This window comes from Cricetulus griseus, chromosome 7 (assembly GCF_003668045.3).
Source record: "Cricetulus griseus strain 17A/GY chromosome 7, alternate assembly CriGri-PICRH-1.0, whole genome shotgun sequence".
NCBI classification, from domain to species: domain Eukaryota; kingdom Metazoa; phylum Chordata; class Mammalia; order Rodentia; family Cricetidae; genus Cricetulus; species Cricetulus griseus.
This window is the reverse complement of record NC_048600.1, coordinates 43,632,645-43,658,710: the sequence shown is the minus strand read 5'-3', so window position 1 is coordinate 43,658,710 and position 26,066 is coordinate 43,632,645. Positions and strand designations below refer to the sequence as shown.

General features: G+C 42.9%; 1 protein-coding gene across 1 annotated transcript in view; it reads left to right on the top strand.

Annotated features, from left to right (window-relative positions):
* Positions 1-26,066, top strand: part of Pdpk1 (3-phosphoinositide dependent protein kinase 1) — a 62,638-nt gene that overhangs the window by 23,579 nt on the left and 12,993 nt on the right. Inside the window, exons 2-10 of the mRNA XM_027424893.2 lie at positions 3,611-3,880; positions 7,547-7,589; positions 7,809-7,946; positions 13,304-13,448; positions 14,081-14,178; positions 16,097-16,172; positions 20,552-20,620; positions 20,883-20,979; positions 22,567-22,740. Coding sequence (XP_027280694.1) covers positions 3,611-3,880; positions 7,547-7,589; positions 7,809-7,946; positions 13,304-13,448; positions 14,081-14,178; positions 16,097-16,172; positions 20,552-20,620; positions 20,883-20,979; positions 22,567-22,740 — 1,110 coding nt within the window. The remainder of the gene's footprint in view (positions 1-3,610; positions 3,881-7,546; positions 7,590-7,808; positions 7,947-13,303; positions 13,449-14,080; positions 14,179-16,096; positions 16,173-20,551; positions 20,621-20,882; positions 20,980-22,566; positions 22,741-26,066) is intronic.

Genomic DNA, 26,066 nt, shown 5'->3' with positions numbered 1-26,066 from the left:
TGTTCCACTAAGTGTGTATACCTTGGCTTACCTATTTGCCTTGAGTATCTAAGCAGGTCTCAGCTTTAGCTGAAATATCCAAAGCTACAGTAGTGCTGGGCATGGAACTAGGGCCTTGTACTTTCTAGGCAAGTGTGTTACCGTAGAACCATACCTCTGGCAACTATGGTTTTGTTTTGTTTTTTGAGACAGGGTTTCACTGTAGCTTTGGAGGCTGTTCTGGAACTAGCTCTTACAGACCAGGCTGGTCTTGAACTCACAGAGATCTGCCTGCCTCTGGCTCCTGAGTGCTGGAATTAAAGGTGTGCGCCACCACCTCCCGGGATTAGTTTATGAATTAGTTTATGTATTAGTTTATGAATCTGCCCTTAAAATACCATTACCTCATTTTTTTAGGTTGAATTTCTAAGATGGAAAGAGTAATTATGTTCAAGACTTCTTAAAATTTATTTTTATTTTTTGTGTGCAATGTAGTGTGTGTATAAGTGTGTATGTGTGAGAGTGTGTTTGTGCCATCCATGGTGTATATGAGGTGGTCAAAGAACAGCCTCAAGTACCAGTATTCATTGTCTACCTTGTTTGAGGCAGAGTTTCTTGTTTGCTACTGTGTTACATACTCCAGGCTAGCTAGTCAAGGGCTTCTGGAGAATTTTTCTGTCTACCTCCCATCTCTCCATAGAAATGCTGAGATTACAGATGTATAACAGACAAAATGGTGTGCATCTGGTTTTTACGTGACTTCCAAGAATCTGGACTCAGGTCATCAGGCTTGAACAGTATAAACTTTTACTCATTTAGCCAAGGACATCTCTTGTCTAAGGGGTTTTGTGTATGGGAAGTACGTGGCTAGAATTGATGTGTTCCTTTTTATTCAATTTATTAAGCCCCACATTTGCTGTTAATTTCATTGAGACTTTGAACACTGCTCCACACACAGAAAAATGAAAACTTAATTTCCTGCTGAGATTCTTAGACCCCTATTGTAGTCAGGTGGTCATACTTCATTGGTAATGTGTTTGGTTAGCTCCTTCATTTTTTTTATACTTTACGTAGCATGATGATCCACAGATCCACCCAAAATAAAAAGTTGTTTCATCTTGCCACAGAGCAGGTACAAGGCTGCTGATGGTGGTTGCTTAGTTAGAACCCTTGGGAGTATATTTCTGCTGTTTTGGCCTTTTGAGGAGGCTGCTCTTAGGAGCCCAGGCTCACACACTGCACTGTGGGGGTAGCCAAGATACCCTACTGTGTTATCATCTGCTGCTCTCTTCTCTACCTTGGTATTCATCATGTTCAAGTCACAAGATGTTCTTTCTAGATTTGTTACGCTTTTTGTGATCTCAGGATGAGCATCTCCTTTAGCCCTTGGTAGCTGAGCTTTCCTTTGCTCATTCTTGGTTACTGTGTGCCCACCTGTCCTACTGTGTTTCCAGAGCCCTGGTTCTTTATGGTTCTGTATTTCCTTTTTCCTTCCTTGTTTATCTAGAAAGCAATCATCTTTTCTGTCCTAATGAACTCATACACCAACATACTGCATTGCTTATAGAAATTAACATCCATTCAGTCTACTTAGCCAACCTATCTTCGTGTCATTGTGGACTCATGGCTTTTTCTGACGTTCAGCTTATTCTTTCTGAACAGACAGCTTTCAGTTTTTGAATGGGTCATGTGTGATCAGAACAGGCAGGTGGTTTCAGGACCTGATTCCATAAAGTTGTGCACTTTTAAATTTTCTTTTGGATAATGCTGGGAATTGAACATAAGGCCTCATGCATGCCAGGTAAGCACTCTAGAACTGGGTTATATTAGTTTGCTGGAGTTCTTGAGTGAGGGCTGTTAGAGACTAGCACCTGAGTAACAGGGATATACTGAGTTCATTTTATGATGGTTGGGTGGGGGTGTGTGGTGTATGTACTTGGACAGTATGCAGTCTATTCTCCTCCTCCCCTCTTTTTGTTTTCTTCGAGACAGGGACTCTCTGTGCAGCCCTGACTGCCTTGTAACTCTCTCTTTAGTCCAGGCTGGCTTCAAACTCAGAGAGATCTGCCTGCCTCTGCAGCACTGGGATTAAAAGCTTGCATCACCACTGCCCAGCTCTACCCTTTTTTTTTTTTTAGCTTTTAGTTGTTTTTTTTTTTTAAATTCTTTCTTTCTTTATTTTTTACCTTATGTGCATTGCCTGCATGTATGTGTGAGGGTGTCAGATCGTGGAGTTACAGACAGTTGTGAGCTGCCATGTGGGTGCTGGGATTGAACCCAGATCCTTTGGAAGAGCAGTGGGTGCTCTTAACCACTGAGCCATCTCTCCAGCCCCAAGCTTTTAGTTTTTTAGCTTTTATTTTTAAATTTTTCTTACTTTTTTTTTTTTTTTTTTTTAAATAACAGGGTCTTACTGGCCTGGGACTTGACAATTAGACTTAAGCTGGCTGGACAGTTAGTGCCCCAGCAATTGCTTATCTCCACTTTCCCAGTGCTGAGATTAAAGATGGATTACCAGTTTTTGCTTTTTGTTGATTTTTTTGGGGGGGGTGCAGGGGTACTAGTTATTGAACCCAGAACCTTATGCATGCTAGATACCTGCTGTACTACTGAGCTATAGCCCCAGTCCCCATTTATTTTTTTTGTTTTAATTCTACAGATTGAATTTAGGTCCCATGCTTATAAATCAGGTAGTTTACTGATTGAGCTATATCTTCCCTGTCTTTTATAGTCAGAATAGTGTCACCACTGTGAGGCTATACCAAGGGCAGAGCTGAAGAGAAGACTTTATGGATGTGGGTACAATTTTACATACTGCAAGTTTAGCTATGAGTACTTAATTCCTTTCTCTGTGTACCTCTTTCCCACCCCTACCCCACCTCTTTTTTTGTTGTTGTTTTCTTTTTGCTTTTCTAGTCAGGGTTTCACTCTGTAGCTTTGGAGCCTGTCCTGGAACTTGCTCTGTAGACCAGGCTGGTCTCAAACTAACAGGGACCCACCTGCCTCCGTCTCCCTAGTGCTGGGATCAAAGGCATGTGCCACCACCACCTAGCCCCACATTCTTTTTTGGGTGTATGATCTTGCTATTAGCCCAGGCTGGCCCCGAAGCAAGCCATGATTTTTCTGCATGCTAGGGTTACAGGTGTTCACCACCACACCTTGCTTATGTTTCTAAGTGTGATTTCCTCTCATCTTTCATATTTCTGTTTCATTGACTGTTCTATCATCATTTTGTTAACAATTGCCAAATTGCTTTCCAAAAGCATGTTAACAGTAACACTAGTTTTGGGCACTAACCATAATTGTATGAGTATTCTTGCTTCATCATAAGTCTTGCCAGTATTGGGTGACTGTATAAAGTAAACATACTCCAGAATTGCAGATGCACAATACTATGTCTGCTTACCTTAGCCTTGGAGATAGTTGGAGTAGTGCTGAGGGAGATGTGAGGACATGCCTGGTTGTGAGCAAGGAAGAGGGAGGGAAGGACTTTGGCTCCAGTGGACACCCAGAGTCAGATAGATGTGCTGTCCTGCCTTCAGCAGTACCATAATAAAGTGCTTGCTCTTGGGCTCATGTGCTCAGGACAAGAGAGCTACTTGACACTTACCTCTTTCCTCTGTGTTTGCAGTATGATGCTGTTCCCATTCAGTCCAGTGTGGTGCTGTGTTCCTGTCCGTCACCATCAATGGTGAGGTCCCAGACTGAGTCCAGCTCAGCCCCTGGCATTCCTAGTGGTGTTAGCAGGCAGGGACCCACCATGGATGGCACCACAGCTGAAGCCCGACCAAGTACCAACCCCTTGCAGCAGCACCCTGCCCAGCTGCCACCACAACCTCGAAAGAAACGGCCTGAAGACTTCAAGTTTGGGAAAATTCTTGGAGAGGGCTCTTTTTCCACAGTGAGTATGTGCCTCTACTGCTGTTGCTTTTTGAGCACAGGGTTCTCTTGGGATCACTGACTATTGAGAACACCTGGTCAGACATTGTTCTCCCAGGAGGTGGTTTCATGCCCTTGTGGTTGTCTTCTGCTGTGAGTACCACTAGAGTCTTGGAGGGAGTAGACTTCTCCAGAAGACCTCCTGAAGAAAGCATGGTTAAACTGGATTCTTTTCTGTTTTGGTTCATACCTTTACTCCATATACTCAGGAGGTGGAGGCTGAGGAGCTTAAACCTGGAAGTTTAAGGCCTCTTGGTAACATATTGAATGCCTGTCTCAAAAACAAAAGCAGCTATTGATTTATATTGCCTTAAAACTACAGTTAAGGCAGCATGGGCATATATGTTCTATATCGTCCTGTCTTACTGGACAGGCCACAGGAAGCTTTTAGTTACTTAGGTTGAAAGCTAGTATCATTTGTTTGTTTGTTTTGTTTGTTTGTTGAGACAGGGTTTCTCTGTGTAACAGCCCTGGATGTCCTGGAACTCACTTTGTAGACCAGGTTGGCCTTAAACTCACAGAGATCCGCCTGTCTCTGCTTCCTGAGTGCTGGGATTAAAGGCAGTGCCACCATCAGCAGGCAAGCGTTAGTATTTTTTTTTTTTTTTTTGGAGACTTTCTGTAACATTCAGTGACCTTTTTAAATGCCTGTTTGTTTTAGGACTAAACTATGACACTAAGTTGTTGACCTCCAGGGTTTTTTGTAACTTCCAGGCCGAGTGGGTATTTCTGCAGAGTGGTCCACGGGTCACTCTCACTTCCAAATAGCTGCCAGTGAAACAGATTTCTATGTTCCATCTCCAATCTGAAATAGACATTCCAGGGTAGTTGCAGAGGGACCTAACTTGTAGAGCGTTTCTAAACAACCAGTCTTCCTTATACCTGACTTTATGAAGAATCCATATGTGCAATTTGTTTTCTCTTCTTGTCTTTATTTTTTTGAGACAAAGTCTCATTACCTACCCCTAACTAGCCCAGAACTTTTATGTGGATCAAGCTGGCCTGAATTCCGAGAGATTTGCCTGCCTCTGCTTCCTGAGTGCACACATTAAAGATGAGTGCCAGGATGACTTGCTGAATTTTTTTTCTCTTTATATTTATGAAAGATTCTAAAATACAAAGAACACTTATATTCTAAACATTTCATTTTAAATTAACTTTGGCTCCTACACTGTAAGGTTTAAATCTTAAGTAGCAACTCTGGTGAAGTAATTTTGTCTATGGAAGGATTGTGGCCTTATGAAAAAAAGCCTTCAACCATGAAGGTTGTTCCTGTGCCTCTGGAACTCACCACGGCTTATAGGGAGAGGAAGCTGCTTTGAGATCCCTGGGTACTGAGCTCAGCTGCAGATGATGTTCCAGTGAAGCTCTTTTTTCAGTTCACTCCTTTATGTTTTTCTTCACAGGGATGTAAATGGCAGTCATCCTTGTTATTCAGTGCTATTTTGAACTCATGCCATGAGGTACTCAGGAAAGCACTGCAAGCGGGAAGTTGTTTCCTGGCTCTTTGAAATCCGTAGTTCTGGATCTCAAATGAGGTGTTACACTGATTCAGCTCTATTCTTGAAATAGTGAGCACTCAAATTAGATTTCCAGGGGAGGAATAAAGGGCATACAGTTAACCAGATTGAGCAGGATATTCACTTGGCAGAACCTGAAACTGGAGCTAGAGAGCAGAAAGGCCCTAAAGTACATGTCACATCCAAGATAGTAATGACATCACCCCTGGTGACATGGAGCAACATGTCCCTTGCAGTTCTCTAGAAGACTCTCTCTGTTCTGTGGGAAACCTGCTTATGAAATGCTAAGTTTAGAAATCAGCTCACAAGCTGGGCATGATGGCATATGCCCTTAATCCTAGCACTCAGCAGGCTAAAACAGGTGGATCTCTATGAGTTCAAGGCCAGTCTGGTCTACACAGTGAGCTTCAAGCCAGCCAAGGATACATAATGAAACCTAGTGCCCCCCCCCAACCCCAGTAAACAGACAAATAAAGAACTCCCTCCTCAGAAAGGATTCCAATAAACCAAAGTACTCTTCCAGCAGCTCCTCTTTCCTGTTCATACATAAGAAGCTAAGCATGCATGCTCATGAAGGAATGTGAATATCTATTTAGTCTCCATTCCCAAGGGGGATACACTACTCTAGCCTGCTCCTCTCACCCTAGTGGCTGTGAGTCATTCATATATATATATATATATATATATATATATCTCATGTTCCCTCAGAAAGTTCTTTGAGATCTTTCTACTTAAATACATTCAATTCTACCTTGTTCTTCCTGGTGGCTGTGGGCATCTCATAGTGCTTTTCCAGGACTGTGTTTAGGGATTTCTGTCACAGGATACGACTAACAACTAGGAGCCAGGTGACCTTGCCCTGTGGCCTTCTAAAGGTTTTTCCACCAGGCCCAGTGATTCTTGGGGCATGTTTTATTTGCTCTTTGATTCTCAGCCTATCATTTCAGGTATCTAAAAAACAAAACAAACAAACAAAAAACCCCCCACTCATTTGCATTTATCAGCCATTTTGGGGCAAAGCTGCCCCTTGAAGTTCTGGCTAAACCTTGGGCCTGTTGGCTCCTTTCAGTCTGATGCCTCAGGTGTGCCCAGGGTTTGTTGGTACTGTATCCCTGAAGCAGAGTCTCACAGACAGAGGTGTGCTCTGTGTAGAGAACATTCTGTTAAGATGGTTTGTTCTGTGCTGTTTTAGTTCTTGGTACACAGTACAGCCATAACTATGTTCATGCCATTAAATGAAATATGAAATATATGACAGCAATTATTTGGAGTAGCCTAAGTCAAGGGCAGCTTTTTACCAGGATCTATATTGGGAAGTCATTCTCTCTCTCTCTCTCTCTCTCTCTCTCTCTCTCTCTCTCTCTCTCTCTCTCTCTCCTCTCTCTCTCCTCTCTGTCTGTCTGTCTCTCTCCTCTCTCCCTCCCTGCCTGCCTGCCTCTCTTTCATTAGTTTTGTTTTGTTTTTTTAAGACAGGGTTTCTCTGTGTAGCCCTGGCTGTCTTGGAACTCTCTCTGTAGACCAGGCTGGCCTCAAACTCAAGAGCTCCACCTGCCACTGCCTTCTAAGTGCTGGGATTAAAGGCGTGTGCCACTACCACCTGGCAAGACATATTCTTGAAGTTATTTTTCTGAAGAAATTTCCAGTACCCACTGTGGTGATATTTGGACTTGTCCGTCAATAAAATTCTTTTTTGTTTGTGATAGGGTGTGTTGAGACAGGCTCTTACAGTGTAACAGAGTTGCCTGGAGCTTGGAATCCTCCTGCCTCTGACTTCCGAGTATTAAGATTATCGGTGTGCACTATTGGTTCTTAAATTTATACTTTGACTATACTTTAAGAACTTCTGGTAGCTAACCAATTATGAACTTTTGAAAATGATGGCACAATTACTGTTTATCATTTAATGTTTGTTACCATGTTGCTGTTAACTATTAGACCATATTAACACAAGCAGTGACTTTTTGATATGTTTGTTAGTATAGGATCCAATGTAACTTTAAATGTAACTTCAAATTGTGTGTATGGATTGGGCAACCTGTGCAGAGTGACAGTGACTTACTAGACTCATCTCATTATTACACTGTGTTTTTTTTCTTTCCCCAAACCAGGTTGTTCTGGCCCGAGAACTGGCTACTTCCAGAGAATACGCTAGTAAGTACTAACTCCAGTGAGCTGTGTGTCTAGGATTCAGGGGTAGTGCCACTTTTGTACATATGGCAGGCAGTGTGGGTAGTGGTAGGGCCTATGCTGATTTCAGTCTATGATAAAGGTTAGTCTTCTAGACCATGAAAGCTTGAGTGGGTGATTTTGGGAAAGCTTCAGTTTATGTCAGTTACTTTTATAAATTTACTGTTTTTCACATTTTCTAAGTTAAAATTCTGGAGAAACGTCATATTATAAAAGAGAACAAAGTCCCGTATGTAACTAGAGAGAGAGATGTGATGTCACGCCTGGATCACCCATTCTTTGTGAAACTTTACTTTACATTTCAAGACGACGAAAAGTTGTGTATCCTTTGCATGGTCAGTGCTGTCTGAAAACTACCTTGTGTTTTAGATTAGTGACTACATTGTTTGTTCCTTGAAAGGGCACAGCATGGATTCCCCATGGGGACTGATATCCTTGGAGGCAACAGACAGTACCAGCACATGACTGAGGCTCTTGCCAGTGTGCCCTCTCCGAAGGGGAAACCATCCCACAGTGTTGGTGTTTATCGATAAATAATGTATCTAATGGAGTCTTGTTTTAGCTGTGATTGCTGGACATTGATGCAGAAATGTCCCCTCATTTCTCTAGCAAATGTTTTGGAATGTCTGTTAGGTATTATTGACTCCTGTTTTTGAAAAGTGAGGGCTTGAGAGAAAAAATGATTTTGAGCTTCCTCAAGTTTCTAGAGTTGGTATCAACTTCTCCATACCTTCTTCTGTCCTAAGGTACTGAGTTTGGTCAGAAGAACAACCTGACTGGGCATTTGAGAAGTTCAGGAACCCAGAGTGCTATCCTTTTGTAGCTCTGTCTACTGCTGGTCTTGCTCAGCCCCTCCAACTCCTTAGGGCTGTTTAAATTGCCTTTCTAGCAGATTCACTTGCATGTATGTCCATTGTTGCTGCCCACATTCCTCTTTTTCCTGTGTTTTATTTACTTATTTATTATTTCGAGACAAGGTTTCTCTGCATAGCATTTGCTGGCTGTCTTGGGACTCACTATGTAGATAAGATTGCCCTCGAGCCCACCAAGATCTCTTTGCCTCTGCCTTCTTAGTGCTGGACTAAAAGCATGCACCACCACACCCTCCATCTGCTTCCACTTTTAATGACATCCCTGGCTTCTTCTGCTAGATGCATCTGCTTGTGCTCTCCCCCTCCATTTAGAGCTTATTTACGGGGAGAGGGGCAAAATGCTGTAAGGGAAGGCTCTACCTTCTTCATGGGATTGGTTATGCTTTGGGAGAGCTTGTATTAAAAACTGTTACAGATGTTCAGGTAGTAGGATAAGTTGGAAGGACAGGTGTTGGTGTCTGGAGTGTGTGGGTCTTTGAGCCTTGTAGATGTATGAAGGCAGAAGCATGTGGGTTCCTCAGTGGGCCAGGTTTCTGAGCTGTGAAGTTCTGCTACCAATTCTGGATTTTCTCTTAGTGAGGGGTATGGAGTTTGCTCTAATTCTGGTGCCTGTGGTCCAGACTTGGGGAAAGAAAAGTTAGATGTCTACTAGTGTTTGCCTTCAGAGCCTGGTCTACACTGTCATCTGTTACTGAGCCTGGAGAGACTGGGCAGTGGCTAGATGGGAATAGGGTGTCATTTGGTGTATGTGCTGGTGCTTGTCTGAGGTCTCAGTGAGCCAGTGGGTGGCTGCTAGCAAAGCCTTCGGGGAGGTGATGTGCAGATAAGAGTTGTCAGCCAGTTGACCAGCACTCAGAAGACTCTGGGAGCCTGGAGATCAGAGGCCACAGATCACATAGTTTCTGATGAGGGGCTGCCTAGTTGCCCAGCCTGGCAACCTAGTAAGTGGCCTGTCCCTGGCCAGAGGATTAGCCCATGAACAAGTTGTTGAGAGTTGGACCGGCAGTTTCCCTGGGGCCAAAGTTTATGACAGAGGTGAGGCAGTCAGTAGAGACAGACCAAATGGGCTTTTCCCGGAGGGCTTGTTTATTTTATTTTTAAAAAACATTTATTTATTTTATTATGCTTGCAGTGTTCTGTCTGCATGTATGCCTGCAGGCCAGAAGAGGGTACCAGATCTCATTATAGATGGTTATGAGCCACCACGTGGTTGCTGGAAATTGAACTCAGGACCCCTGGAAGACCAGCTAGTTCTTAACCACTGAGCCATCTCTCCAGCTCCTATTTTTTAAATAGGAAGGTCCAGTAGGTTCCAGGAGAACAAATGTGTTGATGATGGTGGTCTTTAGAGTAAGTAGAGCTTACTGTTTCCCACTATCATCCCTTGTCCCCCACAGTCATCAGTGGCCTCTTTATATTTCATTACATATCTCTCTGAACCTACCTTAATTCCACTTTCATGTTCCCTGTGCATGAAAGTACCCCCTTTTGAGTCCATGGAAGTCCAGGCTCAGGCCTGAGCTTTTCTGCCAGTCCTTAGCACAGTGCTTTTTGTTGGACTTGAAGCTCTGTTACTAGTCAGCTTTGTGTCACTGCAACAAAATGTCTGGGGCAGCTAGTTCTTTAAAGGGAAGAGATTTGTTTAGTTCACAGGTCACAGAAGGCTGAGTGTCCAAATGGCGTGCATGGTGCTGTAGTCTTATGGTATATAGTAGATGGTGGATCATGTATGAAGGAAGGATCATTTAAGGCAGGAGGCAGAGTACGTAGGTGTAGTTGGACTTACTACTTTCATGGAAATCCCCCCCTCTTAAAATTAATTATTTATTTACTTAAATTTTGGGGACAGGGTTTCTTTGTGTTGCCAGGGTTAAAGGTATATACCACCACCTCCCGGCTATGACACTCTTTGAAGAATTTCCAATTACTAGTGAGTCTCAGGAGCCCAGTGATCCAAAGACATGCTGCTGCTTAAAGATCCCCTGACCCCATAGTCCTACCACCTGGAGACCAAGCCTCTAGTCACATGCACCCTCGAGGAGACACCAGATTGTATCAAGACTGTGGATAGCCAAGACAGAATTACACATGCTTGACTTCATCTTCTGTCAGGGTCACAGTGGTAGAATCATAGCTCAGAAGCCAGACCAGAGTGTCCTTACTATGTGATTTCTAAATGAGACTGGCCATGTCAGTTCAGGTGGAAAGAACTCTAGGTCTTTGTTTAATGGCACATACTGTTCTTGGTCTAAGATCCAGAAGGTCTTAATGGCTCACCTACCTCCCATGAGAATGAGATCCAGTGGCTTTTGCCTCACTGGGAATCCTCACTATACATTGCATTGAGAAAGAAAAATGAAACTTTTTGCATGAAGAAATGCCCAGATATGACACTGTCCTTTATTTAGTCATAGTTTCAAGTGTAGGAGAGAGACTAGTCCTTGTGTATTTACTTTTCATTACCTTCAAGAGAAACAGAATGAACCCACACCCATTCAGGACAGGTAAGATGAGGCAGAGGCTGGGGATACCTCTGCCATAGACTGAAAACAGACAGATGGATCACACAGGGACTGTTGAGGGCTCTTCATCAGATTTAATATAGGGACCTGGGAAAGTGAGTTCCGGGGCTTGGTCAGACATAATGTTTTCCCTGTCTTGGTGTAGTCTTGGCTAGGTCAGAGCCAGTGGTGCAACCTTTTTACACACAGATGAAGACCAAAGAGTTCTCAGACATAGGTGCTTTCTACCCCATCCATCATCTTTAAACTCCCACCAGAGCAGTCTGCACTTGCTTGTCCTCATGATGCCTCATTTGCAGCATGGAGTCAGGACTACGGAACTGGGTTCTAGTCCTGTCCATTGTGAACTTGAGTCAGTTGCTTATTCTCTTCTAGATTGCACACACTGGATTCTTAGGCTATGTTAAGGCAGTTGGTTTGTGCCTACCCTCCCAGGGACTTACCTAGTCTGTGACAGCTTTTGCTTCCCTGGAGCACTGACTATGGCCAAGGGGGTGGAGGATGTTCTTAGGATGCATACTAGATTGATGAAATCTAAAAGAACATTTTGGAATAGGGAAAGATATGATTGCAGAGAACCAGCAGCCTGAGAAATAATCCCTCCCAGGCACCTGCTATGTTTAAGACAACTTGCCTCTGCTTCCCTCCTGAGCAGAGACCCACAGGTATCTCTCTCAGAGGAACCAGGAACCAGTGAAGGGTCAGATAAAGGGTAAAACAATGAAGCCAGAAAGAGAAGTTACTCCCTGTTCCCTTGATTCCATGGCTGTGGCCTTATACCTGAGCTCCTAACTGGTGAGGCCCTGCTGCAAGCCTATGGTATGTCAGGCTAGACTTTGTGACTCCATGGCATGCCCTAGGGCTTCTGCTGATATAATAAAAACACCATTGACTACAAACAACTTGGGAAGAAAAGGTTTTATTTCAGCTTAGAGTTCTACGTCATAGTATGTCACTGAGGGAAGTCAGGGTAGCAAATCAGGGCAGGAATCTCAAGACAGCTGTTGCAGAAGCCATGGAGGAGTGCTGCTGACTGGATTACTCCCTATGGCTTTTTCAGCCTGCTTTATTGTACACCCCAGGATTACCTTTCCAGGGATGGTACCACCCACAATGTGCTGGGCCTTCCCATACCAATTAAGAAAACGCCCTGCAGTCTTACAGGCAAATCTTAGGAAGGCAGTTTTTTAATTGAGATTCTCTCTTCTCAGATGACTGACTTGTGTCATTTGACATAAAACTAGCCAAGACATGGCATCTGCCTCCCTGTTGAGGGAGCAGACAGGATACAGCGGGGCCTGAAGGTCTCTGCTAGGGTTAGGGTTGAGAGGCATAGGTAGGTGGTCAGAGATGGGCCTGGCCAGGAGCAGCTTTACCAGCGTTAGTTGTAGTCCTTTCTCTTTTGGGTTTGTTTCTTTTCCACAGAGCCCCAGGCTCGCTCCTTGGTGGTTGGCAGGAGTGCAAAAGCCAGAATGAAGCAGGAAGTCCACCTTGGCTTCTGTGTGAACTTCAATCTTGGCTTCAGAACTGCTGCTCAGCATTCTGGCCCTGTATCCCAGGCTGCCAGGGAGGTGTGGTACCTGCAGATTGCCAGTAAAAAGCACAAATCTTTAGTGCTTTGGAGGAAAACAGTCATCAGTAGCTGTTTCTTGTCAGTGTTCAGTCCCCTTCGAAGAAAAAAGCATAAGCAGAACATATTGAAGCGTGGGTGTGTGTGATGGGGGTTACAAGGGGAGGGTATTTCTCATCTCTCCAGCTGTGATTTCTCAAATAGATCAAATGAATCAGAAAATTAAAACTGTTATAAAGCATGTCACTTTTATGCACAGGACTGTCAGCACATGGAATGCAGCAAGTCAGACAAGGGTCACAGTGATAGTCACTTGGGGTTTTGTCAGGACTCTGTCCTCAGAACTATGTTCTGCACTTTAAAGCGTCCATGTGTTGTTAGTGCTGTGGCCATGGTCTGTTAGTCCAGCAGCCACCTAGAGGCTTCCTTTCAGAGGCCTCTGAGGACTATGTATCTAGAAGGGCACCAGGGCTGAAAGGTGTACATTTTTTTTTAGGAACTATGTCATTGTCTTAGAAAATCTGTGCTGGCACCTGGTCTTGGAGCTGGGGCCTGGATCTGACTCAAAAAAGGGGAACTATCTTGGAGAATAGGTACCTTCAATATGCATTTGATTAAAAAAAAGAAAGAAAGAAAAAAAAAAAAACAATTGTGGGGCTTTTAAGGTTAATTTTTAGAAAACAAACATATTTTTCCTTAACCACAAATGTTCAGATTTTGGGCTTAGTTATGCCAAAAATGGAGAGTTACTCAAATACATCCGCAAAATTGGTTCATTTGATGAGACCTGTACCCGGTTTTACACGGCTGAGATTGTGTCTGCTTTAGAGTACTTGCACGGCAAGGGCATCATTCACAGGTAATGGACACTGCTCCAGATGGTATGTACATCATAGCCCCTGTAATGATTAGGGGCAGTGGCTCTGAGGCCACACCAGCTTTCTGAGGTTAGCATTAGCTGGCTTTATACAAGTTATGATGTAGGTATTTCCAGGTGATGGCTCACTGAAAAAGCTGAAAACAGGCTGGAAATGAAAGGAACCTGTACTTTGAAAGCTCATGTCTAGGTCATCAGTTCAACTTGAATGATATGTCTTCCTGTGACACTAAGCAGATCAGATATCTGGTGCTTTTTTTGTCAGTTGTAATTTGTATCTATTTAATTCTGGTCATGTGCTTTATGAACTAAAAAAAAATAAGTTAAATAAAATGTTACTAAAAGTGGTGGATGAAGCAGAAAGAATCAGAAGTCAGAGGTGTTAAATGTTTGTAACAACTGTTTAAAGATAAAAGTGATACAGTTATAAAATGATTTTGAGATGTCATATCCTATGCTGTTGACCCTTGTTTGATGTGAACTCAGGGCTTATATTCTTGGTCTGTAAAGGAAAAGGTTCATCACCTTACTGTGTTTCCATCCAAATGTGTAGTATGTGATAATGCTGCTACTTTTAAGCATTTCATCTCAATGGTAAAATTCTACTTTTACAGAGACCTTAAACCAGAAAACATTTTGTTAAATGAAGACATGCACATCCAGATTACAGATTTTGGAACAGCAAAAGTGCTATCCCCAGAGAGTAAACAAGGTATGTTTCCTTGATTTTTCAGGAGAACCTTGTTCTGGTCTTAAGGCTGAGAGCAGCTTTGAGCAACATGTTGCATTGTGTGGTTATTATCAGTAATACAGAGATTTCTTTGGGCTTCTCATAGTGTCATAGTGTGTGAAGTCTATTAATAGGGAAGGACCAAAAATAGCTCTGCTAGTTCTTGCTCCATAGAACATAGGGTACTTGTGAACGAGGGGTAGAGTTGGTGGCATCTATATATCCTGCAGGTGGTGTCTTGAGAGCACATCCTTGGACTCCATTGCCTTTCTCTCACCCATCCTTCTGTCTTCCCATCTGATGCATATAGCTGTCTGTGATGGCCCATGCATCCTCAGGGAGATTCCTGCAAAGTTCTATGAGCAAGGGCTAATTTTGCCTATTTATTACAGGTTATGTTCAGGGTTAGTACATAGACTTGGATCACATTGTGACACCTATACTGTCGGGGCAGTGCTGCTGAGAGTCCATTTGGACCAGAAAAGTGGGATTGCTTGTTGCCCTTCTGTCACTGACATCCTCAGTGGATAGAAACTGCCACTCTGGATATAAAAAAGAATAATTGGACTCTGGAGGACTCTGCCACAGCACAGAGTAGAGAGATAATAACCTACTGATGATGCTGTCTGGGGGAGGGAAAGCTGTCTGGTAGATTAGTAAATGACCTTGATTCTGAAGTGCACATGATTCTTCTGAGCTACATGGACCTTTTGCCTATACTTGGGATCTCAGCCAGAGAGGGAATGACCATCGTTAAGGAAGACTATGGGATGTGGTTGGCCACAGGCTTGGAGCACAGTTGTGTTAGTGGAAGGAAGAGTCTGATAAGCACTTTGCAGTATGTGATTTTTATGGCTGTGGCTACTTTTTGGAAAAGAGCATGCAAGAGCACAGTGCAGTAGGCTTCTGACCTGTTTCCACAAACAGTAAGCCAGTAAGTAGTACATGGGAGCCAGAGAGGATTACAGCTGGGGATGAAATAGAGTTCAGGTAATGAAACAAGTTCTGTTCACATGGTGCATTACAGTTGAATCAAATACCCACCCCATCTCTTAACTCTTTCTTGTGGGGAGAGTCTGTCTGTTTTCCCATCATGCCTGTGCTGATTTTTCCTGCCTGAAACCTGGAGCTAGGATGTCGCTGTGATCCTGAATCAATCTTAAGGGCTGTTCAGCTGGGCTGTGCTTTGGACACTTTTTTGGTGTAAATTTTCTTCATAATTTGATAATACAGCTCAGGACTAACCTTACTGCTCTGTAGCCACTTTTGAAAGTATAAAAATGTAGCCCAGCTCTATCTGCCCCATGGAAGTTGAGTTCTCATTCTCCTCAGGAGCCTGGAGTGAATGGGAGGTGGACCCCTGATATGGGTTCAGAGCATCTGGTGTCCACACTGTAGCTTACAGATGAGTGTGTCTCATGGGTCAGAACTATAGGCAGTGGAATGTAGACAGTCTCTGGGCTGGAAGCCTAAGTCTTTTTGCCCTAATATCTTGAATACCCAAGCTGTGGTGACTAAAAGAGGATGGTCCCTGATCTGCAGCTGTTTATTTGTGCCTGCTGTGTGTTTAGTGTGTATTTAGGTGCCACAGGTCCAGCAATGAGCACCACAGACAGGACCTCTGTCCTTACATTGCTTTGCTGTAGTGGCAAGATGATGGATGAATGTCATGAGTACCTACATTTGGGTGTTAGGAGGTGCCAGGTGGATGGGGTCTAGCATGTATCCTTTGATTGCTCAATCTAGTCCAGGTGACCAACTCAGTTGACCACCAGCTCCCATCTACTATAGTTAGATGTTGACACTCTGAAGAATACATAAGAGGGCCAGTGTGCTTGGGTGCCAGGAATTGCATTTTCAAGTGTGACCTTTTCTTTTTTTTCCCCCCTTCACTCCTTAGCCAGGGCCAACTCATTTGTAGGAACAGCACAGTATGTTTCTCCAGAGCTGCTCACAGAGAAGTCGGCGTGTAAGAGGTAACCTGTTTTTAATACAACTGCCCTTCTCTTCTCTCTGTGATATCTACTAGGTTTAGTCATGAGGAATTACTATTTGATAGAGAAATTTTAGTAGGTCTTAAGTAGCTAAGTATGAGCTTGGTACAGTGATACATCCCTTGTCATCCCAAAGGATGAATTAGGAGAATCATGAGTACAAATCCAGTCAGGGATACATGGTGAAACCTTTCATCAAAACAAACAAAAATGGTCGGGCATGTTGTTGTATGCCTTTAATCCTAATACTCAAGAGTCAGAGGCAGGTAGATCTCTGAGTTCAAAGCCATCTTAGTCTATATAGCAAGTTCCTAGACCAGCTGGGGGCGGGGGGGGGGGGGGGTACATAATGAGACCATAGAAGTTAGTCTTCTGCTTATTTTTTAAAGCATGTACTTTTCCTTTGATATGTGTGCATTCTACTTTTGTAATTTATAATTCCTTGCTTGTTGTTGCTTTTTGGGTAGAAAGCTGATCATCTTCATCTAGGAAAGAAATGGATAAGTGTGACTGTCATGCCACAGGATTATAGCAAGCTTGTGCCTATTGTAGTGTCATGGGGTCTTTGGAGGTCGATAGACGCCCTAGAGAGACAGAGGGAAGAAATTTCTAGCTTGGTAGTGATTATAGCATTGAGGTTGTGTGAGAGAGGCAGCTGGATCTTAGTGGTGGCCTCAGTAACAAATATCATGTTTTTTGGGTTTTTTGTTGTTGTTTTTAGTGTTTTTTGTTTGTTTTAATGTATGTGAGTATTTTGTCTACGTGTATGACTGTGCACCATGTGCGTGTGGTATCCCTGGAGACTAGAAGAGGATGATGTCTGATACCCTGGAACTGCAGTTATGGATGGTTGTAAACCACCATGTAGGCTCTGGGAATGGAACCCAGGTCCTCTGGAAGACCTATCAGTGCTTTTAACCACTGAGCCATCTCTCCAGCCTCCAAGGGGTAGAGATTCATTTACTTATCTACTAATTTATTCATTTAAAGATCTGAGGTTAGAGAGTAAAGAAGGGCCTTTCTGGAGGAAGACAATAGCCTGAGGCCATGCCACCCTAAAGGCACTGTCTTTAGAGACTGAGGAGCCATATTAGGATATGGATTTTTATTTTTATTTTTTCAAGGCAGGGTTTCTCTGTGGCTTTGGAGGCTGTCCTAGAACTAGCTCTTGTAGACCAGGCTGGTCTCAAATTCACAGAAATCTGCCTGCCTCTGACTCCCAAGTACTGGGATTTAAGGCATGCGCCACCACCCAGCTAGGATATGGATTTAAGGTTTGAAGAGCAGGTCCAGGAGACAGGGTCTGTTCTTTGAAGATGTGGCTGGGTGCTTCTTGTCTTAAGCAAAACTACTTTGCATCTGGTTTAGCCCCAGATGTCTGGCCTCTTGTGAGTTCTGAACATAGATATCCTGCTCTAGAAGTTTGCAAGGGTGTCACCTGTGTAAATGAATGTGGGAATCTGGTTAGGTAGCTCTGAGATTGACAGATTTGGAAAATCTGGGCGTGTGCCCAGGGGGAAAAACAATGGCATCAGAATTTGAGTTCTTACCTTGGGCCAGACATTGTTCTAGGTCTTTTGGGTTGTTTTGTTTTTTAGTGTGTATAAGTATTTGCGTCTGTGTATGTATGTTTACCACATGCAGAGAAGGCATCAGAGCCCCTCAAATTGAAATTACAGTTGTGAGTTGCCATTGTGGGTACTGAGAACTGAACCTGGGTCCTCTGTAAGAGTAGCAAGTGCTCTTAACTGCTGAGCCATCTCTCTAGTCACTGAAGCTTTTTACTGTTGCAGTTTGGGGTGGGGTGTGTTAGCCTATAATGGATGAAGGTGAGGGATGTCACTTAGCATGCTTTAATGTGAAGAAGATGACCTGGCCAGTGTTAGCAGTGCCAAATGATGGATGTTATTTTCCAGTTTTCCACTATATATTGTTGCTGAAGGACAAGGCTTTTCTTATTGTCAACTCTTCCTAGTATGGTGAGCCACATGAACTGTCAGCATGCAGGGAGGATGTACATACATGTTTGCTCTTTGTGGTTCATGTTCTCCAAGATCTATAAAATGTGAGTGAAGGAAATTGTGAAATCAGAACAGTGTTTTGAGGGAGCCATCACTCTATATGTATGTTCCCAGATAGTTTGTATTTTTTTGTTATTTTTAGTGCATTTATGAATGTTTGAAATTTTCACACAGTCATACTATATATCCAGTATGAGTTCTCTTGTTTTCATGGCAATCAATAGCCTGATTCATTAAAAGTATTTGCATACATCTTTTCCAGCTGGCATTTTTTCTGTTGCATGAGAGTATCATAATTTATTGACCTATTCTGTTCCATGGATGGTGCTGATTTGCCTATGTGTGCCCTGGAGATGATACAGGTGCTTAGCCTTAGGGTTACCTTCTCATCCCTCTGATAAAACAGAACAGAGCTGGGGCTCTGGAGTTCCTGCTTCAAGGTTTCAAGACTTGCCTTGATATGCTGCTTCCAGAGCCAAAATACAGATGACAGAATGCTGAGATAGTTCATAGAGAAGAAGCTACCTAAGCCCTTACTGCTTGAGTTCCCACATTCTAGAGGGGACCTGAGAGGCCAGGGTGCTTTAACCTTACCGTGGCCCTTCTCCTGCTTCTATATAGCTACTTTACTACTTGATTTTTTTGTTTGTTTGTTTGTTTTTTTGTTTCACTCTCTATTTTACCTAGACAAAGCACTGAAGAAAATCAGGTGTATAAAATAGTAAGCTAGGTGTTGGAGAGATGGCTCAGTGGTTAAGAGTACTAATTGTTCTACCAGAAGGCCCATGTTCAATTCTTAGCACCTACATGGTGGCTCACAACCATTTGTAACTCCAGTCACAAGGGGTAGGAAGCCCTCTTCTGGCCTCTGAGGGCACTGCATATACATAGTGCACATACATACATACATACATACATACATACATACATACATACATACCAAACACTTATACACAGAAAATAAAATACATTAAAAATTCTGAGGTAGGCATGATAACATGCCTCTTACTTGTACCAGTAAGTAGAAGTAGACCAATCAGGAGGAGTTAAAGTCACTCTTTGGCTCTAGAGATAGCTCTAGCCATCCTGGGCTGCATAAGACAGTTGTCTCAAAAACTAAATGCAAACAAATCCCCAAAGTCGCTACATTATATGTAAAATATTTTTTATTTCATCACACTGCCAAATCTTTAACTCTGATTTCTAATTTTTAGAATTATGCTTAGTCTTGGTGCCTTAATCTACCTGTCCCTGGCCTGCAAGTGCTGGTGACATCAGAGCAAAGACAGAGCTTGGCTGTAACATTTGCCTCTGTGGCTACACTGTTGTCTTGAGTGGTGGTTGCTATATCCTATGATGACAAATTATTGCTGGCATCCCACAAAATCTGCATACACCTCGTACTTGGGGACAGCTGGAAATGGAAGGCAAAATCAGGTGTATCCTGACATCTCAGTGACCCAAGAGATCACAGAAAAGCCAGATGTGCCAGGAGAGTGTTGTGACAGGAAAGGGGCTAACCTCAGGATTCCTGATAGCTGGGCACCTAGGATATCTAGCTACATTATAGAAACTACTTACAGACATTCAGAATGATACACATGTAAGGCTGAGACAGGAGGATGGATTGAGAATCTTGTGAATTTAGGGTCAGCTTGAGCAGCACAGTGACTCTTATCTCAATAAAAAAAAATAATTACAAGTAAAATGGATAGTCTAAATGTTTTTAAAAGAGGGGCAGGACTTTCTTGATAGAGTTCAAAAAGGGAAAGACAGTGTACATCCTGGGAAGGTCCTTTTGAGCCCCACATGTATCCAGCTTTTGAATCTTTTCTGAGGTGAGCCAAAGTCATGCCCAGAGAGCATTTGAATTAGTTATAGCAGTATCACCCTACAGGGACAAAACTTTTCTCCAGCCCCACTCCCTAGAACTAGGAGATTCTCCCTCAGACCTCCTAAAGTTGTTAATACTGGTTAGCATTCTTCAACTCCCACCTTACCTGATATGCAGCATCCTGGTATAGCATGATGTTGGCAATGAACTATGTTCTCCTCAGAATGAGACAAGGACATGTAGAAGTTGTTAGCCCTCAATAGACATCTTCAGGGGAGCTGAACCACTTGGTAGTGTTCCTGCCTAGTATAGTACCATTTGACTCAGGTCACAGGGAGATGCTTAGAAAAGCAAATTCAAACTTCCCACATAACCTTGTCTTAAGCGATAGGAATACATTAGAGACTGAAGGTAGAGTGGTACAGACAAGAGACTGCAAAGTGAACCTTTTTTATCATTTAAATTATACCAATCCCATTTTTCTTTGTGTTTTCCCTCTCTTAAAGTTCAGACCTTTGGGCTCTTGGATGTATAATCTATCAGCTTGTGGCAGGACTCCCACCGTTCAGAGCCGGGTAAGAGGGATTCTGTACATCTTAGGCTTCTGAGCCTATCACCGCATACTCCATTGCCAACAGCTGCTGGGAGGTCTGGACAAAGGTTGTGCCCAGTGGGGAGGAACTTCCACCATAACTTAAGAATATGTGGTGCCTGGGGACTTTAGTAAGATCTGGCCTGGAAGGTGAGGGTGACATTGGGATGTTCTGTAAAAGTGTACCTAGTATTAGAGATTTGAAAAACCCTTGCCCAAATAACAGCAATTTTTTTAATTCACAGAAATGAATATCTTATATTTCAGAAGATCATTAAACTGGAATATGATTTCCCAGAGAAATTCTTTCCTAAGGCAAGAGATCTTGTGGAAAAACTCTTGGTAAGTATTTTAAATTTTCTGTGGTAAGGAATCATCATAGCTACCTTCTGACTTCTGTCACACTCATGGCCATCCTTTTGAAAAATGTGTTTAAGATAGACAGTAATTATAGATAAGTATTTTTATCTCAGTACCTATTTCTTGACTTTAATAAGAGAGGAAGTTACTTTATTATTTCGTGTGTGTTCATTAACATCATGTCACATTTTAAGTGATTGCCACTGAGTGACTGGGTTTATTCCAGTGGCAGATGGCTGTAAATCCTGCTTCAGTGACATCTGCCAATATCACCTTTAGAGTGTAAATTACATGAAGACTTTAAAGATCAACCTAAGTAACAAGGCAGAGAGAACCAGAGAAAGAGGTGCCATTTTATGTTCAAAAACTGGGGGTCTCAGCCCTTTTGCTTTGTAGCCTGATCTCCTTTCTTCCTATTTCTTTGGGAATCAGTGCCAGGTCCTATATTTATGGGTAGGCCCAGGTTTGGCTCTTCCCAGCTATTCTTCTGGTCTCTTTCCTTCATTTCCCTCATTACGGAGTGGGCTTAATTCAACTTTGCAGGCATAGGAGTGACTGTGCCACAGCCTTTAAGAGGTATGATATTATACTCAGTAAGAGCCTCATTGTTCATTTTCTTTGTTCTTAGAGGCAGTCAGTTCATTTTTTCCCCTTGTGTTAGAAGTTTTGCATTTATTTATTTCTGAGACAGAGTCTTGCTGTTTGGCCCAAGTTATCCTAAAATACTTGACAGCCCTCCTGCTCAACTTGAGTGCTAGGCTTATAGTTATACATCGCCATGCCATACTTGGCTTTTTTAGTTAGCATTTCTTTTCTTTCTTTTTTATTTTTATTTATTTATTTTTTTAGCATTTCTTATTTTTGTGTTCTCTCTCTCTTTTTTTTTTATGTTTTTGTTTGTCTTTTTTTTTTTTTTCCCCAGACAGGGTTTCTCTGTGCAAATAGCTTTGGCTGTCCTATAACTTGCTTTGTAGACCAGGTTGACCTTATCTCACAGAGATCCACCTGCCTCTGCCTCCCAAGTGCACCCACCTGGCAGCATTTTTGTTTTCAATAGTAAGCATTTCTTTCTTTCTCTCTCTTTTTTTAAACAATATTTTTACTCTTTGAAAATTTCAGAAATTGTGTTTTTGACATAAACACTCCCCAACATCTTCCATTATTATCTTCCCACCCCTTTCTAGCTTTGGAATTTCTTCAAGTCTAGTTTGTGCTGCCCAGATAGTCTTGGGAGTGAGGCCTGCCCTGGTGTGTGGTCAGCCTACCAGGGCTCATATCATTTTATAACACTTTTAGTTGCATGCTTTAAAAAGATGCTTGCTGCCACCCTCTGTCTTTTGAGGTTGAGATTTGTTTTACCTGTGGAAAGAAAAGGGCAGAGTCTTGGGTTGAGGGTAAGAGTCCTGGTCAATCTTGGCTTTTTCTACTACAGCATAGGCAGGCCGGGGTATGGACCACAGTGTCCCTACTCTTTCCAAAAGGTCTCAGGGCTTGACACTTGCACAAAATAAATAAACAAATACTTAACATTTTAACCCTGACAGTGACATGTCTTGGCTATCATTTAAGGTTTTAGATGCCACAAAGCGTTTAGGCTGTGAAGAGATGGAAGGGTACGAGCCTCTCAAAGCTCATCCATTCTTTGAATCCATCACATGGGAGAATCTGCACCAGCAGACACCTCCGAAGCTCACAGCTTACTTGCCAGCCATGTCAGAGGATGATGAAGACTGCTATGGCAACGTAAGCAGGCACTCATGGGGACTAGTTCAGGCAAAGAGAAATCTGCTTGCCATGCTGTATAAGTATGATTCCTTGGGACTCTAATTTATGTGATTACTGGTTAAAATGTATGAGTGAACATGGTGGACTTGGTGGTGGTTTAATACTTTGCTCTAAGTAAATGACCAACACACCTTGTGTAGGTGTTCTTATTTCTGGTTCCTGTTCTTATTCCCTCAGCTGATGAACTTTTACCTGTTTGGGGGATATGGATGGGAGGGAGGTCAGGATGTGGTCTGGACCTGTGCATGAGAGACCAGTGTCCTGCCCTAATCCCTCACCCCCTGACACTGGGGCCCAGGAAGCTCATCATTGGCAGCTTTTGGCTCAGAGCCTTTCTGATTTTTTTTTTTTTTTAATGTTCTGAAATGCTTATTTTTTTCAAGAGAACCCAGAATGCTACTGACTTGAATTTCCGGGGATGTGGTGTAGGAGGGTAGACTCCAGTCCCTGTAGCTTGATGCTCAGCAATAGGTGCATACTGTGTTTCAGGGGTGCTGCCCCTTGGGGTTTGTGTGCAATTGCTGTCACTGGCTTCAAAGCAGCTTGTCTCTGAAGAATTGACAATAGACATATATGAGACCTTGAATAAACTTTAGTTTTAAAACTTTCTACACTGAAAAATGGGAAACACCAGCAAAAGAGACAGAAATAAGAAGCAACAGTGTTCCTCCACAATTTCAGTCTTGTTTTTCTTAAATATTTATTTATTTATTTATTTATTTATTTATTTATTTATTTATTATGTGTACAGTGTTCGGTTTGCATGTATGCCTGCAGGCCAGAAGAGGGCACCAAATCTCATTACAGGTGATGGTGAGCCACCATGTGGTTGCTGGGAATTGAACTCAAGACTTCTGGAAGAGCAGCCAGTGCTCTTAACCTATGAGCCATCTCTCTAGCACCCATGATTTCAGTCTTACCCAGACTCTGCTCCCATTGTGATCTCCATATTTAATTTTTCTTTTAATAGTTCATTGATTCAACTCATTTTTTTCTCATTTGATTTCTGTTTTCTGGACTTATTCTAACCAGTTGCCATCCATGGAGTTCTGTTTAACTGACTGAGCAATTCTGACATTTACCTGAAAGCCTTCCAAAACAGCCAGGCTTTTTTTTTTTTTTTTGTGTGTGTGTGTGTGTGTGTGTGTGTGTGTGTGTGTGTTCGTTCTCAGCATTCAGTAAGCTGAGGCAAGAAGATTGAAAGTTGTGGCTGGAGAGATGACTCAGTGGTTAAGATGACTTTCTGTCCTTCCATAGGTTGTGAGTTCGATTCTCAGCACCCACATATTGGCTCACAACTGTCTGTAATTCCATGTCCAGGGAATCTGACGTCTTTTCTGGCCTCTGGGAACATTAAGTACACACATTGTGTGATCGTGCGTGTACACACACACACACACACACACACACACACACACAAGCAAAAGTTCCATATACATAAAATAATAAGTAGAAAGATTGAAAGGTCATGGTCAGTCTGGCTACAAATTAGGCACTGTCTCAGAACAAGATATACATACAAACAAAAAAACCCAAACAAAAGAGGATCTTCTAAATACTTCTAAAGAAGTATTGCTGTTTTTGCCTCTTAGAGATCAAGGAATTATCTGTGTTTTACTTGCTGTTTGGCAATCCCCATTTTCTCCTAAAATGTTCTTTGTGCCCAGACTTGTAGGGAATGAAACTCAAGTGCATCTATGTGGCCAGTGGCCAGTTTCTGCATGTGTTCACTGCAGAGAAAGGCCCTGAGCCAGGAGTTCCTGCCCCTGCCCCACTTGCCTACTAAATGCTCATGAGTGGTGTCCTTTTGGGTCATGTCAGAGGGTGCTGGTGGAAACCTTGGTGTCCTCTTTATTGGAACTCTCATTTCTGCAGGAGTTAACCAGGAATGGTAGGCAGTCCTTCACCTTATGGTTTCTGTCCCTTCCTTTCACTCCCAAAGGCAGCTGATCTTTGAAAGGGCTGAATCGACTCCATTATCGTCTATCTTAGCAGCCAGGAGCATTTCTTCATGTATACTTTACATGCATATTCACCTAAGCATCTTTGAGGGCCTGCTCTGCATTGTTGAGGACAGGGCTTTTTTATGGGGAGCTTTGACTTCTACCTGTATAATCTGGCTCTGAGTGGCAGCAACTTGGTTTTGTTGCGTGGCTGCTTAGCTCTTCTGGTATGTCTTAAGGGCTTTGTAAGCACCTAGACAGAGTTTCCTGTGTGGGAGTTCACCTTTAGACAGACTGGGCTTAGAGAACGCTGCGACAGAGGAAGTCTGCTCTGCAGGTATTCCTTTTTCATGGATGGAGAAGCTCAGTGATGTGGAGCAGCAGCTTTGTGCTGCTTTTAAATTCAGTGTTGGCCAGAGGAGTTTGACTCTGAGCTTCAGTTTCTGTGTTAGAAATTGAAGCCACTTTATTGGCTCTGAAAGATTTTGTAGGGACACCCCTCGTCCCAGTAGAAGCATGGCAGTAATTTTTGTAAATTGATGCAGGGACATGATTTCTCTTACTGGGGACCCTCCAGGAAGGAAGTGGGGACAGCGCTAGGGTATGAATGTGGAGTCAGCAAGATGGAGCTATTACTGCTGGAGGCTATGCAGGCATCAATTCTGCAAAGTGCCACTGGGCAACAGTGAGAAGGTGGGCATAGGACTATAGACTCTGCAGAGGGTAGGGACTGACCTCTGTGGAGTGTAGTAGACAGGACTCTCTTTCTGGAAATTCAGGATATGGAAGGCAGGACTCAGGGGTATGAGGCCTGCAGCCAACGTAACTGCCTCCCACCTATGCTCAAAGATCTTTGACCCTGTCATTGCCTGGGAGTGTGCTAGAATGTGAGCTGCCCATTCTGCTTGTGTTTTTTTTTTTTTTTCCCCTAGAATCATTGCTGAGATTAAAGAATATTTTAAAAAATAAAACAAATATAAGCTAAATCAGACTATGCAGTGGCTCTGAAACTTAAGATCCCAACTCTAAAAGAGAAGTTTGCCCAAGCGTTGAATTCCTTGTCAGAGGGTAGCTGCTCTAGAGGTTCCTGCCTTGGGGTGCTGTGCTGGGTAAGGGTCCCAGGTTCTTTCTCCCTGGAGATAAAGGATGTAGTGTAGCCCCTCTTTGACCTCTGTTTCTATCAGAAGAGGAACTTATAGCAGGAAGGTCTAGCCTTGCTTTGGTTTAGTGACCAAATGGTCATTGGAAGAAACTCTGTCTATCTATTTGAAGTGAGTATGTAAGCTTACCAGGTTGTGAGCGGCTGTGGGGGCCAGGCAATGTGGGAGGCAGTCTTTGACC